The 20,567-nt window shown below is 38.2% G+C and overlaps 1 protein-coding gene across 2 annotated transcripts in view; it reads right to left on the bottom strand.

The window, feature by feature from the left end:
- LOC140237242 (cAMP-dependent protein kinase catalytic subunit beta-like) overlaps positions 1-20,567 on the bottom strand; it is a 151,905-nt gene that overhangs the window by 56,443 nt on the left and 74,895 nt on the right. For both annotated transcript variants that reach the window (XM_072317186.1, XM_072317187.1), the window contains 2 exons: positions 6,669-6,730; positions 5,778-5,906 (listed from right to left, as the gene is read on the bottom strand). In XM_072317186.1, the coding sequence (XP_072173287.1) occupies positions 5,778-5,906; positions 6,669-6,730 (191 nt within the window). The remainder of the gene's footprint in view (positions 1-5,777; positions 5,907-6,668; positions 6,731-20,567) is intronic.

Below are 20,567 nucleotides of genomic sequence, written 5' to 3'. Positions count from 1 at the left end.
AGACTAGTCAATCTAGCCCCCAAATGGCCAGACCCGGAAAAAATTGCAACAGAATTTATTTTTTCACAGACATGTTCCACTGATATCCTTAAACAACATACAAAAAATCTAGAGGAATATAGGTGGGGGAACCTGTCTAGAATAGGATCCAAAGAGAATGTGTGTTTTGCCACGTTGTAAGCACAACCACATGCGTTGTTTTCTTGGTGTGTGTTACACGGAGATGCTCTTTGTATCCAAGCTAACATCTAACCTTCATTTACATCATTACATCACTATCCAGTGAGACTGGCTTCCCTGTCTGTACACTAGTTGTGCATGGTCTTCCAGGAAAGCTTGCATCTAGAGGAATCTAGAGGAATATAGGTGGGGGAACCTGTCTGAAATAGGATCCAAAGAGAATGTGTGTTTTGCCACATTGTAAGTACAACCACATGCGTGGTTTCCTTGGTGTGTGTTACACAAAGATGCTCTTTGTATCCAAGCTAACATCTAACCTTCATTTACATCATTACATCAGCATCCAGTGAGACTGGCTTCCCTGTCTGTACACTAGCTGTGCATGGTCTTCTAGGAAAGCTGGCAGTTCTCTGATCGCCTTGTCAGTACGTCTTAAACAACCTTCAGACATGGATCTTTGTGTGTTGTGCAATGAGTCTTTGACCAATGGACAGTCAACTGGTTTACTGGGAGAAAAGGGGAGCAGTGGTGTCAACAGAGCAGCTAAATTACGGGGGGGGGGGACAACATTGATGTTTGTGCTTGACATTCTGTGCATCAAAAGTGTCTGCGAGAGCTTTTGGAGGTTGTGTACATGCACTGAATGCAGTTACTCACATGCTAAATGGAAAGGCCATTGCTAGGGCAGTGTGAGGACATGTGCTTGTAGACTCTGCTCTGAATGCAATGGTGGTATAGCCAAGACATACAACTTACTCCTACCGGAGAGAAGTACCAGTGATCATGTGGGACAACCTGAAGCAGCAAAAGAGTGCACAGAGACTGGAAAAGATGGAGCCACACTGGCTGAAGATCCCGATGATGATGATTTGCCTGCTTTCTTGCATGAGGGTGTTGAAGTGAGTATTCAGGAGATGGAAGTCACCAATGACGTAGATCCCAACAACCATTCTGAATTAGAGGTTGCAGGCATGAATGAAGACCTTTATGAGGCCATACAAAGGTTCACAAACGTCTACAAGAAAAAATGGAATCAATGAAACGACGTACAGCACGTCTGTGGATACAATATATGGAGATGAACAATATTCTCCGCCTCTTCATCAGAGCAGAGAGAACTGGAAATTGGAAGCTCAATCTAAATACTCTCCAGGAAATGTTGCAACATTTTGCTGCAGCTGGGCACAGTTTATATGCCAAGTCAGTAATGATCTATGTGCAGCAGATGCTCAACCTGTCTAAGCAACATCCCAGCATCTTTTAGGCCTTTGAATGTGGGCACCATGTCATTCGCAGAAGTGATCGATTCTGGGCTGGACTATCATCAGACTTGGTGATAGAGCAGGTACTCGTTAGAACTATGAAGACAACTGGAGGACTAACACGAGGTAGAGGCATGTCTGAGGCCCAGCGTGCACAGTGGCTGCTGTCAATGCCAGCTTGCTCAGATGTGAATGGTGCAATGCAGGAATTCACAGGCACAGACTATGTGACCAACATAAAGATATATCTCCAGCCAGACAGGCAAGAGATGATAAAGACTCCAGAAGTCTCTTGGAGTATCTGCAAGTAAGAGATCCCTTTTACTCAGAGGATTCCTCTCTTCGAAACATTGCAACAGGTGTGACTGCTGAGGCTACTGTAAATGCAGACACGGCAAAGATGCTTGGAATGAAGATTCTGGAGTCAATGGAGGGTGTCAGTGCAGCTGAATACACATTCACGAAGGCATCACAGGTGGTGACAATGGACTGCAAAGTTCGAGAGAAAGTAAATGGGGACTCGCTTCCCGTAGATCCCCAGTTGCTTTTTCAGCGGTTGCTTACTGCGGCACATGCTAGTGAAAACATAGCTGAAATCTTCCAATATGAGCTCTGCAGCAATCCAAGTTCACTTTTTGAGTCATCAGGGATGCCTAGACAAGCAAACAAGCCAGTCCTTGCTGATGCCATGTGGACAGCTGTAGGCAAAGGCAGTAGCATGCCAAGCCAAACAGGGGATAATATCATATGCAATATGTACTTGATTGTGGATCACTACTGCATAGAGTCCCTTGGCCCCGAGATGCAACATTTGATTCTGTGTGTCAAATGTATATAGAATATGTGTGCAGAAATTTCAGGGACTCCATTGTTGTCTTTGATGGATATGAAGCAGGACCCTCCACCAAGGATGTCACGCATCTCAGGCAGTCTGGGGGTGTGGTTGGGGCACTGGTGTCTTTCGTTGGAGGCATGCCAATCAGGACAAAGAAGGATCGCTTTTTGGCAAACAGTACCAACAAACAACAGTTTGCTTTCATGCTTAGTGAGAGATTGGAAGATGCTGGCTGCAAGACTGTGCATGCTTCTGGAGATGCAGATGTGCTGATTGCAAAGACAGCAGTTCGCTATGCTGCTCAGAAAGCCACCACTGTCATCGGAGAAGACACTGATCTCTTGGTTCTTCTGTGTCACCATGCAGATCTGACATCCTACCCACTGTTCTTCCAACCAGGTCGTAAACAGGGAAGCAAAAAAGCTAAAGTATGGCACATTCAGTGGACCATTTGTGCATGCCATTGCAGGGTGCGATACTACTTCACACATCTTTGGCATTGGAAAGGGTCTTCCTCTGAAGAAACTGAAAGACTCCTACTTCTTCTGCAGCAGTGAGGCTACCAGACAAGAAGTACAGCACGCTGGTGAGGCAGCACTTGTCTGTCTGTATGGCGGCAGTCCTGATGAAGAGCTGAAAAGACTGCGATACCGACGATTCTCGGAGAAGGTATCAACCAGTACATCATCTGTCCAGGTGCAGACTCTACCTCCAACATCAGCAGCTGCCCAGTACCACAGTGCCAGAGTCTACTTCCAGGTTCAGGAATGGATGGATAACTGTCATTTGAATCCTGAAGACTGGAGCTTGTGTAATGTTCGTGGGACACTCCAGCCAGAAATGACAGACTTGCCGCCTGCTCCAGAATCACTCCTGAAGGTGATCAGGTGTAACTGTAAGACTGACTGCAATACAAGGAGATGTACTTGCAAGAAACTTGGCCTTGATTGCACACCTGCTTGTGGAGAGTGCAAAGGGGTTAGCTGTACCAACTCATCAGCAATCAAAGTGGACGATGCTGATGATGTTTAAGAACATGAAGAGGTAATGGTGTAATAAATGAGAACATGATCATAATAGCAGCATTGAAATGAAGAAAATATTTTGTAAATTAATAGTTTGAATGTGTTTGGGACACTAATTTCCTCAAGTTACCTTTTAAAGAAACCACTAATCCCATTTTAGCACATGCTTGTATTCGGCGGAGGAGCTGAAACATAGGCGATTACACCCATTTTATAATTCCTATGATTTGCAAGCTTTCCCCCACCTCCATTTCTCTAGATTTTTTATATGTTTCTTGCAAGAGGTATGGGAGCTGGAATCTGGAAAGAAAAATTCTGTTGCAATTTTTTCCAGGTCATACCACAGGGTGACTGGACTAACATAAAATGCAAGCTTGATGTGACAGGAATGGAATCGCAGGAGAGGTTTTCACTGTACTGTGGCATTTGGCGATTTATCAATCAGTTTGGGCTGGTTTGTGTGTTTGAGCAGAATATGTGAACTGAGTCGGGTGTGCGAACATGGCACATAAAAGAGTTCATCACATTTTATAAGGAACACAAGTGTCAGGATAAGCATAATAAAGTGCAATGATCTTCTCTGACCAAGTACACTGAAGCCATCGACTCACAAGATACAATGCCTTACGATATAATCGTATGACAAGAAAAACTCTTTCCTGCTCTCATCGACAATACTTCATGCGTAGGGGAGTTCACTGATTGGAAGCAATAAAGTGGGAGCTTGACTTTCAGGTTTTAGTTTCAGGCAACATTCTGAGCTAAGTATTAAAAGTGTACAGACATTTGCTTCGGTTACAGATGGTAATGAACCTTATTTTAATAAATTCTTTTCTTTGTTATGACACAATCAACAGAAAAGAAAAAATACCTGTAAAAGAGAGAACACAGTAGAGGTATCGAACTTATACATAGTCTACATTTTATGACCTTGCATCATTTTGAATGTCATCAAGGAATTCTAAAGCCCCGTTTTAAGAGAGCCTTTCAAACTAGAGTTACCGTGACAACATCTGGGTAGCATCCAGGTAAAATTTTTTTATCCTGCCTATTAAAACGGTCCCTGCAAAATATTGCTCAGGCTTTGTCGTGGTTAACTTTTTGCCAAATTCTGCCATAGCCAGTCACGGTAATTACCCCGACATTACCCAGACAACCCTTCTATCACAGCACTCCCGCAGTAACATTCCTTTGATACACTCAACACGCATGTAAGCAATCGTCCAAACAGGATGACACATTGATCACGTGCATGAATTGTAACAACACCCCTTCACGCATGAATGGGTATGTTGTTATGGAAACCTACCTGGAGATGGTGTTTTTGGTGTGCGTCTGTTATTAAACAGTATCCCTCACTCTCTCATGTGTGTTTTTTTTTTCTTTTTTTTACCCAAGGCAATGAACTTTGTTCTCATGACAATGCTGCAACATTGTCGGGGTAAGGTCTGTTAAAACAGCCCTTAAGTGACACGTAGGAGCTATGCATGGAATGTGACCCATAATGAAAATACCCTTCTATCAAATTAGACTCTGTCAGTTCAGAATTATGAGGAGTTTTAAATTGCAGAGTATCTTGGTGCCAAATCATAATGGTATGTTTTTTTAAGTGCAGTTTTCTACATTTTTTTTCATATTCATTCTCATGATATATTCTGACAGAAGGATGTGCACATTTATCATCACAACACCATGCAAAATGACAGAGCTTGTGAAAAAGACACTTCCTCTTCAGCTCCAGTACAGTTTACAGAATGATACACATTTCTGGATACACTGTCAAGAAAGTATTGAATTATGCAATGAGATTGGGCACATCACTCTTGGGTATATACAGCTGCATGGCAATGAAATCATGATGAAGACCATGTATTCTGACCATACACGTATAGGTTATACACAGTTTTACTTGTGTGTATAAAACTCTGCTTTGCAAACTATACAAGTGGACACAGTATTCACTTTTTTTTTTTTTTTTTTTTTGGTTTACAGATCCAGATCAAGTGTTTCAGCTGATTTCGAAAGCAATGCATCATCAGAAGTGGCCTCATTTGACAGCTTGGCATTCAAAAAGTCATATACTCCCATTTACACAGCAAATCATTCAAATACATTGCATTATTCCTTGTACAATTTCATAAAGTGCCTTATACTGTATACGCCATATACAGTGTACTCTTTACAATAGCGAGTCTGATTTTTCATGAATCAGGACTTCCTGACAATTTCATGATTTGCAAAATTTGCGATTGTGGAGTGCAGTATCGAACGGAGAAATGTATGCGTGCATGTCACATTTATGTTGGGATCAGAGTTAGTATTTTCACTTGTTTTCAAATTTGCAAAAAGCACCCGACTCGTGAAATTTGCGAAAATAAAAACCTCACAAAATATTTTGCATATATAGTAGTTCCCTTCTACTTTCTTTTTCACACAATCTACTAAAACCTTTGGATACGTGTTGTTTTTCCTTACCTTTTGTTTGTCAAGAATTTTCATTGCGTAGTATCTTTGTGTAGCTTTATGCCTGACGAGCATAACCCGACCAAACGAGCCTGTACCCAGTGTTCGTATTCTCTCGAAGTCATCAAGGGCAGCTGTGTTCTGTCACAAAAAGAAGGTATAGTGTCAGTCAATATTATGTGCATTGACAGCACGGTTTCATTCCATCGTGACTTCCATTGCACAAACTATTTAATATCTTTTTATACTTTCCCACTAAAGTTCAAACTAAAATCACCCAGTTTTGTATTGCCTATAGTTAATCATGAACTATCGGTTTAGATGCCACATCACACAAATATTGAGTTTTATCAACATTACAAAAATTCAATAATAATCTGACCTTTATCATCGATGGTCCAATGTCAGATTATGCGTATCCTTGTTGGAGCATCCCTTTCATGAATTTTATTTCAATCTCACACAGACCTATGTTACTGCATGAACTGTGTGAGTAGATATTATCAACTTTGTCAGTGATCTTTGACCTCATCAATTCTATATTCATTGCACTTGTGCACGCACATGCATACAAAATTTCATGGACATATCACTGAAATTCTACAACTATGGTAACAAAGGTTGTTTTAGCACAGGAAGATAGTCCACCCCAAAATATAATTGAGGAAAACCTAAGGGCTGGCTTGAGCTTCAGCCAGCTGACATGAAAAGTGATATTAAACAATTTTAAGTCATTTCATGCTACACATGATCTGCATAATTCATAAATGACATCAAGGACCAGTAAATATTCATTCAACATTTTCTAGGGGCACTTATCTTGATGTACGAAGAAATCAAAGAGCAGGACATAATTCATGATAATCCAAGATAACAACATATAAATTGGGGAAGAGCACTTACTCGGTTGTCGCAATCCCATTGCTTTGTAAAGCTCTCTTTTGCTTCAGTTAGAAAATCCCTCACTGCAAAAGGAACAGAAGAAACAAACAGATATTGGATAAACATCATTCAGAGAAGAAAGAAAACAATATTCAATCTGAAATCATTTAAAGATTGAAATTAGGCAGCACTGGAAAGAAACATATTTTCTTAATTCCTCAAAATGCTAAAGATTGCATGCATGCACACATATTGGTGGTACCATATGATTGTACTTTAATTGAAGCTACTAGTTTTCTTCGTAGCAATACAAAGTACAGTATTCATCGCATAATCGGGACAGGTTGGGAGTAGCAAACACGGCCCCTTTAAGCGGGGTGCCCGATTTCGCGATGAGCACTCACCATACACTAACTGCATACGACATGTACATGTAGTGCACACACACACACACACACATGCATACTGACGTACTGTACATGTACATGACTACACAACCACGCTACCCCTCGGCACGACCCTCTAGCTCTCCCTGCATTCTCGCAATGATGTAGAGTAATCGCAACCGGGGCCCTGTTTCATAAAGCTGTTCGTAAAGTTACGAACAACTTACGAGCGACTGGTGATCAGATTTTGTGCTGAATTATTGAAATTCTGATAGGTACAGCACATCAGAACTGATCGCCAGTCGCTCGTAAGTTGTTCGTAACTTCACGAACAGCTTTATGAAACAGGGCCCGGGTTCTTCTTCTGTCACCTCTCTTTGAACACAAAATATGTGGATTAAAAGCTAGCACTTTCTTAAACATTCGTAGAATTCTTGGACACGTAGGGCGTTCCGTATAAATACATATCCACAACCATGGGCAATGATTACCCAGAACTGATGTGGGAACGTCAATGAAAAGTCCTTCAATCATTCAATCATCACTGCTTGATTGTTTACTTGCCGCGATCACTGCACTGTGTGTGTGTTGTAGCGATCTAGCTCGCCATTATACACATGTACAGAAAAGCGAAGGCGGGCAGTGAGCTGAAATGTACGTGTACTGGATGGACGGAGGTCAAAACACACCAGTCCGAAGCTTGCTTTGTAAGTTTGATGTAAACGACAACTGATAGGGAATCTTTGAAATATTGTTGTGGTATTTTGGTAGACTTTTTGTGTAAAATATCAACAAAATCAAAGATCGCTTGAAGAAAAATTGTCCCGTTTATCAGAGGACCCCGCCCGATTATCCAGTGAAAATAACGTGCATTGGAAATGTTTCTGGGAAGCGTATGTCATTTAAGCGAGGTTCCCGATTATCAGATGCCCGATTATGCGATGAATACTGTACCTTCAAGACAAAAATTATATCTCAGTTTTATCTTCTTCCTTTTTGCTTCAAACATGAACACATAACACTTACCTCATCAACATCTAGACAATAGCAAAATGACAATCATAACTTGAGGTCAATTTTGAAATGTGTGTGCAAAAATTCTTGGTACATAAACTTGTATAAAGAATGTGTGCTTTACCAAATATATTCAATGTTTTCGCCTTTACTATGAAAGCAAGTGGAAATGAATGGTAGACACTCTTGGCAGAATTTATTGAGCTCTCTACTCAACATATAAATTCATGACTGTAGCAAAGGGTGACTCAATATATAGATAGATCATATGAAAATGGAAAGAAATGGTAGTGCAAACAGATTTGTCAAAAAAAAAAAAAAGAGATCAATTTTCTAAAGGCAAGGGGGTATAGTTGGAGGAACAATAGGTCTTTTTCTTTTTGAAATTCAAAGGATGCATACTATTATGACAATTCCCCACATTACTATCAAAGCATGGATGTACATTGGGAACAGGGTGAAAGAGTCATTTACTAACAAATTAATCAACAATATCAAACATACAATATTGTAGTTGGAAATTATTCATATGTGTGTGGAGAGAAGGCCAGTCTGGAAAATGTTTGCAGGAGAATAATATATACACATATTGTTGTGATGGGGAATGTGTTGAATACAAAATATACATGCAGGGGTGCAATAGTATGATCTCTTACACCCTCTTAACCAGGGTGATTAAAAAACAGAAATTACCCATAGCCTACCTGGCTGTTTGAACAATTTCAAAAATATGTTTCAGGATGTTCCAACACATGCCTATCTATATAGACTTTCAAAGGTACTAACATTGGTTTCTTCACAAATTAAGTACATATGGAGAAAACTGTCACATTACATTTTCCTTTTAGAATGCCACAGAAGTATTTGTACCATATTTTCATTCACATTCCAGAGTACAACTGTAGGCCTACTAATGTGGCTACATAATCTGGTATCAAAATGAGATGAAGTGGGGAAAAAATAATAATGACACTTAAACCACCATCAGTTATCATATCTTGATTTAGTTACACCATTTGAAGAAATCTCACTTCTTTCTTTTTTACCAATACTTTATATCAACTGTAATATGTGCAAACATACAATTGGCATCTAATGTATTAGATCATGTCCACTATAATCCTTCCTCCTCTTGTGGCATTATCTCTAAATCTAGGATGAGGCTTCATCAGTTCATAAATACAGAACTTACTCTTCTACTCTAGCAACTGTAATTTCATAAAAATTTCATAAGGCTTCACAAATGTTTTCATAACTTTTTTTTTAAATAATAATTTCAACACCCCTGGATCCTATAGAGATTTTAAGTGGTAAAGAGTGACTGACATTCAATTTAATGAGAACTGATATCGCTATACAAACAGGACTTAGTATACACATACATCTCTGGCATATTTCGCTGACAGGTTTACATGTATATTCAATTGAGCCTCATTTCTTCTTTCAGACTTATTTGATACAGCTCTGACGTAGGCATAGGTAATCAATTAGAATTTGAAATGTTTGTCATACAGCAAGCACATATTCTATGTACAGTACATCTCTTCTGCCCAAAGCATTGATACCTTCAATGTTTTCCAAAATTTGTATCTGAGGACAAGTTATAGATTTATTTTCATGACCTTAAAATCCTCCCTGAACTTGTTTCATTGGGAAAATAAAACACAGAATATTCATGACATTCAACAAACTTTTTTGTTTTCATTTTCAAGGTGATGATAATGCAGGCATACAGAATGAGTATTAAATAGGTTAAAAGAATATGCATCACTTCGTCAAGTCTACACAATGCTAAATGCAGTGTTCTACAATGTAAGTGTAGGAGTTTGATTACATGCAAAGACAAGCAGTGCCGATGCACCACGGCCCGAGTGGGCAATAATATGTACATGCCAGTCATGATGTGGTTGTGCTCAAAGCTTCAAGCAGCTGAGAAATGCAGGGATGTTTTAAAAAGCACTGCACGATCCCGTGAAAATTCCCCTCTCCTGCTGCCTGCCGCCATGTGCACAGTGCATGATTACATAAACATGTTGGAGAAAGTCAATGGAGACATGCATCGTCTCTGGCAGCCTTGATAGCCAGCATGCCTTATCAAGGCAGGGGAAGATGACTAAGTGCTCCAGAAACCATACCATTGCGAAAGTTGTATGCATATTACCCATAATTAACCCACTATACCACTGTCCCATAGAAACGAACACTCACAAAAACACTGCCACAACACACACACATACACTCACACACACACATACACAAACAGGCATACACAGAAACCATACACACAAGGACTGTATGCGTGGAGAAACACATTTTGCTGCATTATTGTGCCTGCCACCTCAAGAATATAGCAGTATTAAAGGCAGCCAACATTCATCAGGTGGGATTCTGTTGAAATTCAAGTCACGATTGACAGAGAAAGTACTGTAGGTTGGGATGGGTAAGGAATGAACTGTGCATCACTATGGCTACATCCTACACGGAAACATGGAAATGCTGATGCATGAATAGGTCATATGTATATTACTCAATGCCTGATGGAAAGTATCCAAAGGGTGAAAAAAAAAAAAAAGCATGATAACTTGGTTGTGGGCATTTCCCTTGTTTGTCTAAAATAAGGCTGGACTGAAAGAATTTTAACTCTTAGAAAATAACACATTTAACTTTAAATGTAACACATTAAACTTCAACAATAAAGGTTGAAGTTTAAAAATGCTCAAGTGGAAAGCAATAGGTCACCAGTTTTTCAAAGTAGAAAAATTACTTGATATGTAAATTGTGTATGTCATCAGCATTTCACCATGCCTTAAAATAGGTGCATGCGATGAAGAGGTAATTGATTGGTCCATGCAATAAACCTATACACTAGATTCACAATCATGGTTGGTTGAGAAAAAAAACAAACAAACAAAAAAGAAAATGCCTTGATGATGCTCTTCAATGAAATATACCATTTTGTAAAATTTATCATCACAGTCTGTGACGGCTCACATAACCACGGACCCTGTGTTCCACTGTTGCATTTAGTAAACAATAACAACTTCCTATCACCCATGTGCTAATACACTGACTACATACAAATATGCAGCATTCACATATTTCTACTGGTAAAGGGAGCTCTCCAAGGGGAAATGAGAAAATATAAGGCCATAAATACACAAAGCTGTACCATGTGCCCCACACCATGAACAGAATCCACGACTATACACAAGTAGGGGGGGGGGGGGGGGAAATGATGTTACTTTTTGCTGTTTGTTCTATTTAACATTGTTAACGTGTACCAATACCCTTATGTTTGCTACATTTGTAAAATTATACTTGAGATACCCTCTGCAAAATATTTGGATTTTTTTTTTTTGTTTTTACTCCTGTTATTATTTACTGGGGTCTAAATGCAAATTTTAAAGAGTATACAAAAACAAAAACAACTTGAAATAGACTGGTCAATCACCCGATTCTTTCAAACGAACAATCGCGCTATCAATATTTTTTTTTCTAAATACATCTTGTTTGAGTGATATGTAATGCATGCGAGTGATCAAAAACTGATTGACACGGAACCTCAATATTATTCGTTAAAACGTACACCTATAGCTAAAACGCGTACACATCAGTACCAGCGCTAACGGAGCACAAGTGCCAATTTGAGATATGATCTGATTTATCAAAATATGTACATATTTTCAGGGGTTATCACAGTGAATAATGGCTGTTTTTTGTGCATTCCAGCCATATACAAATTTGATTTCCAGGATATTGGTACACTTTAATGAGCTACACGTACAAGAAATAACACATTTAAAAGACTGCTGAGATGAAAGACAGAAAAGACAGGTAAACAAAAATTTATTCCTTGAATAGCACAGGGAAAACTAGAGTACCTCCACAACTAAAATCTTCAGTATTTTTGTGAAATATCACGCAATTGAAAGAAATGACTACTATTTAGATTTACAAGTCAACAGGGGAAGGGAAAGGCATACACTGTATCATTCTGAAGCATACAATAATCACAGTCCATAGCTTGAGGGTAATTAGTCTCTTGGCAAAAGGAATAGTTTGTGCTTCTGACACCCTCTCCAGACTTATAACCACCCACAGGGAGACTAAGCAGTGCACAGTATCTGATGTTGAGCTCCAATATTAATACGGTTGGTATGGGCGACATTACTATTTGGAATCAACAACAGCTGATGTCCGCTGTAGCATCACCATCATGAGAAGAATACACAGGAGGTATTTGTATCTCATCTGAACTTACTGTGCCTTTTACACAACATTGATCATTTATGAAATGGTTGCTAGAGCCACAGGAGTATTTACACCTTTCCTTCCCAGCAAAGATATCTCAATGGGACAAAATGCAGATCATCTTGGAGCATTAGCCTGTGTTCTGTCACTCATTTGTATCACTCCTACTCAGGGCAATTCATACGGAAAGGTAAAAAACAGCACAATCATAGACAATCTGCAACAATGCACATTTAAATCTACAAGTACCAGGCAACAATGTGAAGCCATTCAAAACATCAGCTAAAAATCAATTTTTCAGTTACATGTATGAAAGTGAAATCTCCGTTTATGATCTACAATGAGAACCCTCACCGTAGCAGGTCAAATTTTTGGTGGATGGCATCTACAGCTCTGTACTTTCTTGGGTATTTTATGTGTAGAATCCCATATAGCCCAGCACACAAACGTAAACCATACACACACACATACAAGCACTTGCACACACACACACACACACACACACAAGCATACAATGTGTATCTGATCTGTCATGATTCAATAGAACATCACATATGGAATGATTTACATCCACATACATGTACCTTGCAGAATTGCGAATTAGACACATGCCCATTTTTTTTTTAAATGGCCTATTAAAATGCAACATACACCTATTGATCTACACACCAACTTTACCGCCCAAACAAACCACACACTAACCACTTCACATTGTCGACTCACATTGAAAAATAACATTTAACCTTGAGATACTAGTAGATTATATCTACAAAGCAGAATAATGCAAAATATGAACAAAGCAATTACAGACATGTGATTCTTTTAACTAATCATTAGCCTCAATGTAAAGCTAATCCCCAACTCTTGTCATTCCCCTTAAAAAGGCAACTTTACAATGTTAATGCAACGTCTAACAATGAAAATCCATGATTATTACAAAACTGTTATCAAAAAAAGGCTAATCTACAATCTACAATCTACAAGTGTAGAAATTGCTGACTAACTCTAATAGCAGAATAATAATTTTACTTCATCGCAACGGGTCAGCAACTTTCAGTCCTTATGACTATAATCACCTCATAACTTAAGCTTTCCAATATTTCATGTGCTTCTGACAATATTGTAGGTAGGTCTTTTTTTTTTTTTGCACACTTTGTCAAGACTTATTCAATGAGAATCACGTAGTCATAAATGTCAAACTTCACCTCAAACCAACGATGTGTACACCCTAAAAAAAAAAAAAAAAAAAAAAAAAAAAAATCAAATGCAATCCTTCAATTTTGTTTGCTCTGCTGGTACTTTGTGCCACATCTACACATTAAAAAAAAGGGCCCATGACCAAGCACATAATATATTACCATCATATGTATCCTTATTGTCACTGTGTACATTTCAGAGTTATTTTTCTTTTTCCTTCTGGTTGACATGAGGGACTTGTATCTAAACCAACACAGCGTATATTATATTTACATGTATACAAATATTCCATTCGGGTTAATGTATCTGTATTGCGAACCTTACCTACAGCTGCAACGAACTACAAGTATATCACCTTCATTTAGATAGCAAGTCATATGAAAATGATTGAAGCATTTTGAGTATGTTACATGAACTCCTACCTAGCTCTGCAGTTTCTAAATTGAACATTCCACAAAAATAACCTTTCAATGAGACTGCCCTTCTTTTGTGTCTACTTTCCACAATTGTTAGTTACAGTATGTGGCAAAGGCAATCACTGTCAAATCAAAGATTCATAAAAGACACTAGCTCTTTCTTTTTCTTTTTATCAATTTTGGTTGTTGTTTTTTTTACTTCTGCAGAGAGTATCTATTCAAATTTGATTTTTTTTTCCCCCCAACTAATTCAAATGAATTGCATCAAAGAATCATTATGTCTCAATGTTACAGTGCCCAAAGGAGACAAGTGAAAAGAAATGAGTGAAGAAGATACAATAGGGCACTGAAAGAGCTCAAGAAAGAGACAGATGGAGGAATGTACATGGTTCACACATAAAATGTATGTGTACGAAGACAGCTTGTATCACAATGGTATTGCAGAGCACAGTCGGTATTGCTAACTGCACAAGTAGCTGAAATCTACACAAGATTTTGCAAATGATGCACTCCATTACAGTATATCAAACGTTTCAGAACAGTTGCAGAAAATGAAAGTGCATTTGCCTATCAATTAGAAAGTCTGCAAGAAAGAGAACAGTAACCGAATACATTGAAAGGAACAATGATGATACAGGCATGTTATTTCAGAGGGTGATGCATAAAGTCATAGGAGCAATGTCACAATACACTGTACTACTTCAAATGCCCATGGAGAAAAAAAAAAAAAATTCAAAAGTACATACTCATGACAAACCCAAAGATAACTTGCATGAAAGAGGCAGTATACACAAATATTGCAACTATTTCAACTTCAGAGGGATTTCATTTCAGGGTACATCGAGTTGCGCATTGAACTTCACATGTACTTGAAGCCGTGTTTCTTTTGTGTGTGCGTGTACATTGTATGTGTGTGTGTGTGTGTGTGTGTGTGTCTTACAGAATTGCAGCATCAGTATGCACAGTACTTACAATTCATTGTAGGTCGTCCCTTGTGAAATACTTGTGGTATGAATGCAGGGAACAAGATGGCTTAAAGAGTGTAGTGAGGGGAGGATTCAGAGGATCTGTGAGGAGGTTCACTTGTCTTTGGAGATGGAGATGGGATAGAGGAGTACAATGTATGAATGCAATGGCAAGCAAATGGATTGAACAGAATTCACTTGCAGTCCGAATTGCAGGTGCATGTGTACATTATAATCACAGGGCTCTGCATACATTGGTTGTTGTTTTTTGTCACTTTTTGTCTGTCAATTCAGGTTAATTACAAATCTTCACAATATACCGATTCAGGCTCGCAATTTCCAGTGAGAAATTACAGGGTCACAATACACACAAAAGCTATCGACTCAGTTGATTTTTCAGCACTCAGTTTTATCTGTTTCACATCATTTTTAAACCTGCATAAATGCACACTTTATGCAAGAAGGTTTTATGTTTCAAATTACTTGTAAAAACAGATTGTCTATATGGCCAATGGGCAGGTACTATTGTACACTAAATGTAGAGCCCTGATCACAGTAATGACCAAGTGGCCAAAATTATATCTATATCCACAAGTGGAAATATTTGACAAGGTTATGTGAATTGTTTAATGAATGAAAACAGCTCCAAGGCATACAAGAGCATACTGCAAGGCATTCGAAGAGCTGTGTGCTACAAGTTCAGAATGAGTGCACAAATGTAGACGCTATGATTTGACTTGGATAAGAATGGAAAATATGCTCATGTGGTTGACAGAGATTTACCCTGTGGCACAATTGGTAGGTGATGTCTGAATTTTGTTTTGCTTTTTTTTTTGTTTGTTTGTTTTGTTTGTTTTTTGTTTTTTGCTATCTATAAAGAGTTTTGTATGGTGTGTTTCCCTTCGAGATCTATTAAGGGTAAAAGCACAATAGAATCATTTAATACTGCAATCTTAATTTATATGCAAAGTTTCCTGTTTATATTGTGAACAGCTTTACCAGCATTTCCATGCAGTCATTTCATAGATTTCCTCATATCACACAGATAATAATCAGTAACTGAATTTCAAATAAAATTAGAATTGTTTGCTGTCTGTAGCTATGACAGTTGAGCATATAAAAGGATAATGTACACAGACACTGAGTGTACCTGGGCAGTCTACTTGCTCAAAACAATTTCCATGTGAGTGTCTTTCTATATTGCCACAAATCAATTCTAAAGATAAATACTGCCACGATTTCAAATGTAATGTGAAACCCGACATCTTCAGAACCTCAACATTTATTTTGCAATACTCTCCAGCTATCAAAATATCACGAAGTAGCCAGCAAGTGCCATCTAAATATAAACTAGTTTTCAATGCTTAAATGTCATTGCCAGCACTTGAAAACTGAGCAAAGAAAAGGTCAGCCCTTTTGGGTGTTAAGAACTAATGTTCAGAATACACAAAAAGAGAACAAATATTTAGTATTTACCCCTAAACAAATGGAATTCATCATACGCATACTCCTGTAACAGCTGTGGAACCTCATGATATTCGTGAACAATAATTATCAAATTTTCCTATGGGGTGTACTTCCAAAGAGCTTACCAATTGTAAAGTGCCAACCAATTGGAAAGTGCCTACATGTATGTCATTTACTACAATCTGTGTATCATATACAATCCTTAATGTTTCTTTCAGCACATTTTTCAATAGCATTTCTTTGGAAGGGACAGGGTGTTGGAGTGACTTGCAAAGGATGAAATGTGATAAGTTTGTAAAAATCAAAGACGGATAACTCTTCCAGACATTACACACTCAAATGAAAGTAGGAAATGAAGCAATAGATCAGGAAAAATTGAGCAAAATCGGATGAATACCATGCAAGTTAACCATCTGACCGTTGGCAAGACAGTCTGAATAGTAAATAACAGGCACCTCTATAGAATCTTCTTGGTCGTGGTAATACGAGGACACTTGTGTAACTGAATTTGCTTGTTTTGTGCAGGAAATATCAGTTGTTTCATTTTTTACCATACAAAAGTTGTATGACAAATGTTCTTGATAACTTGTATGCTCAAAACATGTTACAGATATTTTATTTAATATTGCATTTCATCTAGGAAAATGGGACATTCATACAGATATGTACAATGACCGATTTTCATGTAAATAGCAATACTGAGAATTTCTTCCCAACTTGTGATCAAAATTCTGCACTGGAGGTTTAAACAATGTTATGTTGGAATGTCTTCGATATCCCCATTCTACAAGACATTTTCTCATTGGTCACTCGTCGGAAGCAAAGTTTGTTGTTTCCGGCCACCCACCGAAGTTTATCAGATCGCGGTCTGATGATTCCGACTTGTGTTGGTCGACTATCAGGTCAGTGTCAGTAAAGTTGCGTGTGCTCCTCATTGGACGATCTTGTCTCATCGGATCACGCCCAACACGTCCCACACTAACCTGATAGTTGAACAACACAAGAAGCAAAAAACTTCGCTTCCGACTAGTGACCGATGACAAAAAAAAAAATCCCTGTGGAATGGGGGTATAAGGCAACTTTTGTTCATCTTTTGTCAGACATCCCTCATTGCTGCAATTTCAAATACTATTTCAACATCTTTCTCTGAGATGAATTTCCCTTGACCAATTTCATGACATGACTTTATTTGATGGCAGGTTAGTACATTGTGTACACTCGGAACGATAAACTATGCTGCATTAGAAATGAATTTTTCAAATGCTTGCATGTGTTTGTAATTGTGAGGTAGGACAATGCTTGATTAGTTCTATCCCAAGAGGCCTGCAGGCTCATGAACTAGGCGCAAGAAAGCATAACATGGTCAAAAAAGATGAATGCATTTATACTGTTCAGTGCAGTTGGTTCAATTTTACTTTTTTCAAGCATTATCTTTTGTTTATTGTGCATCTGTCCACAGATGCATGCATCCCGTGTTAGTCTTTTGCCTTCAGAGGCTATTACGATTATTCGTTCATAACATAGAAAAGGTAAGCACTTCACTGCCATTCACTATGAAACTTCAGCTACATACAATTTACTAGAAACAGTTTGAAGATGTCGACCAAACCTACATTGTATTCTTGTAGCACCTGTGTTCACCATGAAAGAGGCGTGGAAAGAGGAAAATGAGTGAAAACAATGTGCACCATGTTAAAATATATTCCAAACACATGTATACTAATGAAAGAAGTTTTTTGTTGTTTTTCTTTATATCTGACACAGTGCAGCATGAAACTGTATGTATCACAGCGTACAATTTATGTACCACAAAACAAATGTAGCTGATACTCACTACTCTAAAATTATTCAAGACTTCAACTATTTTTGCCTATAAGTGTGGGATAATACAACCACTAAAAGGTTGCACAATGCTTAACCATGTAACCTTAAAACACTCAGCAGACTCATACTCGTCACACATGATTTCTCTCCTGCAAGAGTTGACAATTTGCATCAAAGTCAAAAGTTTCTTCATAAGACCTAGCTGTATAGATTATGAATAGCAACCTGAAATTGGGGCTTCACAGATTTTCAATGTTTCACTAAGCATTAATTTGTCTTGTTTTGAACACTATATAAAAGATAAGAAACCCTAGCTATGGCATATTAAAGGCTCATAGCAACATACTGTACATGTATGCGACACAAACTCAAATGATTATGTACCACTGCCTTTCCAACCACGTACATGTATACAGTATTCTGTGATCAAAGAAAATATGGATATAGGGCCTACACATTGTATCACATAAAGATGAAGTAGCTACTTTGACTGTGGGCCCATGTTTTAGTATGTTTATTTTGCTTGGGATTTTTTGTTTGTTTTCAATTAACTTTGCACCTTGTCACATCTATCAGGCATCAATATTTAGCACACACTTACACCCAACATACAAAAATTCAGCCCTCTGCATACATCTTCACTGGTTGTTAGTGGAGAAAGACATATTGTACATGCAATCATACTTAGTATCTCTCCAAATTAATCATGTATAAACACGAATGTGCTCGAGGTATAGTCTATTACTCGTACACTCATACACAATAGAAATTATGAAGAAGGTCTGATTGTAAGGTATAAGCAGAGGACAAATCAGTGAAGAATTTTAGTACTGATATTGTATGAAAATATATTAAACTTCACTTCATTCCTCTACCAAAAGAAATGTAAGTTACTGATGTACCACCATATACATTTGTATGGAAATATGCATTGCTGTTTTCCTTTTTCTACTGGCTTAACACAATGGACACCAAATACATGCCACTAGCATGTACACCATTAAACACAGTGATGCATGTGTGAAATGCCATACAGTTCTTGCAAGACATGATAGCGCTGGATAACTAATGTGTCTATTTGGAGCTGTATACATTTTTTTTTTCTTCAAGTGTTTACACTTGTAAACAACAGAAGTTACAGGCTTGAATGTCAAAAGCCAGACTGCAGTGTGTTGTATACGAGAAACACTGGTGATGAGGGGACAGCAAGGCTTCAAGAAGCCCTAGAATTTGTGACAAACTTGTACATTTTAATACAGACAGTTTACTGTATATAATCCACAAGTGTTTGCATACTATCATAATAGTTATTCAACATGGATTAGGATGCCATAACACGAACAAAAATGCTTTGTGTATGGGACTACAGTATGCCAATGAGTAAGAATAATAAAAAATGTCTTTTTCATTTAATAATGAAAACAATAATCCACTGGCTCTAATTCCTACATGTAGCTTCTAAACCATTTTATATCATTACTGCCAAAGAAAGTTTTGAAGTAATCAGACCAAGTTTGCATGATGGGCAAGGGTTACAATTTGATGATCATGTATGGTTGTAGTTCGTGATTTGGAGTGGGGGAAAATACCGTTCCTTATTAGCACAATGAACATGCAACATTAATCTACAATGAACTACAGTATGTACAGAATATAGAATTTCTTATATTCCTCGGATATGCAACTACCTAGCGGAATGAATATACCGGTATATCATATCCCTAACGTTTCTAGCTTTAAAGACTTGGTAGAATGTGGAGGCAAAGTTGGCCCAATTGAATTGATCTCCATTTGCTGTCCATTATGGTACAAACAAAAACCATGGCTAGCGCAGGCCTGCTAAAATGGAACTGCTCATCAGCGCAGACATACATCTATGTGCACTGACACATATGTTCATCAATAATGTCCACCTCCAACTGATATTCTCTGGCTGCATGCATGCTGTGTATAAAGCTGGACACAACTCATTGATATCCGAGTCCGACAGCTTCCCATTGCATGGTCTCCCCAAGCTACTGGGACTTTTATAATTCATATCACTGCCTTACAATTACTTGACATACTTAAAGGGAATGGCTAGTAACTGATCAGTGGGAATCAGTGGGAATGCTGGACGGATGATTGTTCCAATCCTGGTGGGATTCATATCAAAGAGTACATTATATATCTATTGCTGTGTGAAAATTATTTGCTTCAGAATGGTCTCATATTCAAGTACAATGTAATGTGCCGTTCGATGTTTCCAGGTTAGCATGCCTGTACAGTAACGGGGCGATTGTTAACGGCCGTAAACGATCGCCCCTCCTCCCCCCCCCCCCCCCCAGCTGAATAATTTACACAGCTTGAACCCCTTCTTGTACATATACCAAACCCCTTTATTATGAAATCCATACAAAT

This window comes from Diadema setosum, chromosome 13 (assembly GCF_964275005.1).
Source record: "Diadema setosum chromosome 13, eeDiaSeto1, whole genome shotgun sequence".
Lineage (NCBI taxonomy): Eukaryota > Metazoa > Echinodermata > Echinoidea > Diadematoida > Diadematidae > Diadema > Diadema setosum.
This window is presented reverse-complemented; position numbering and strand designations above follow the sequence as displayed.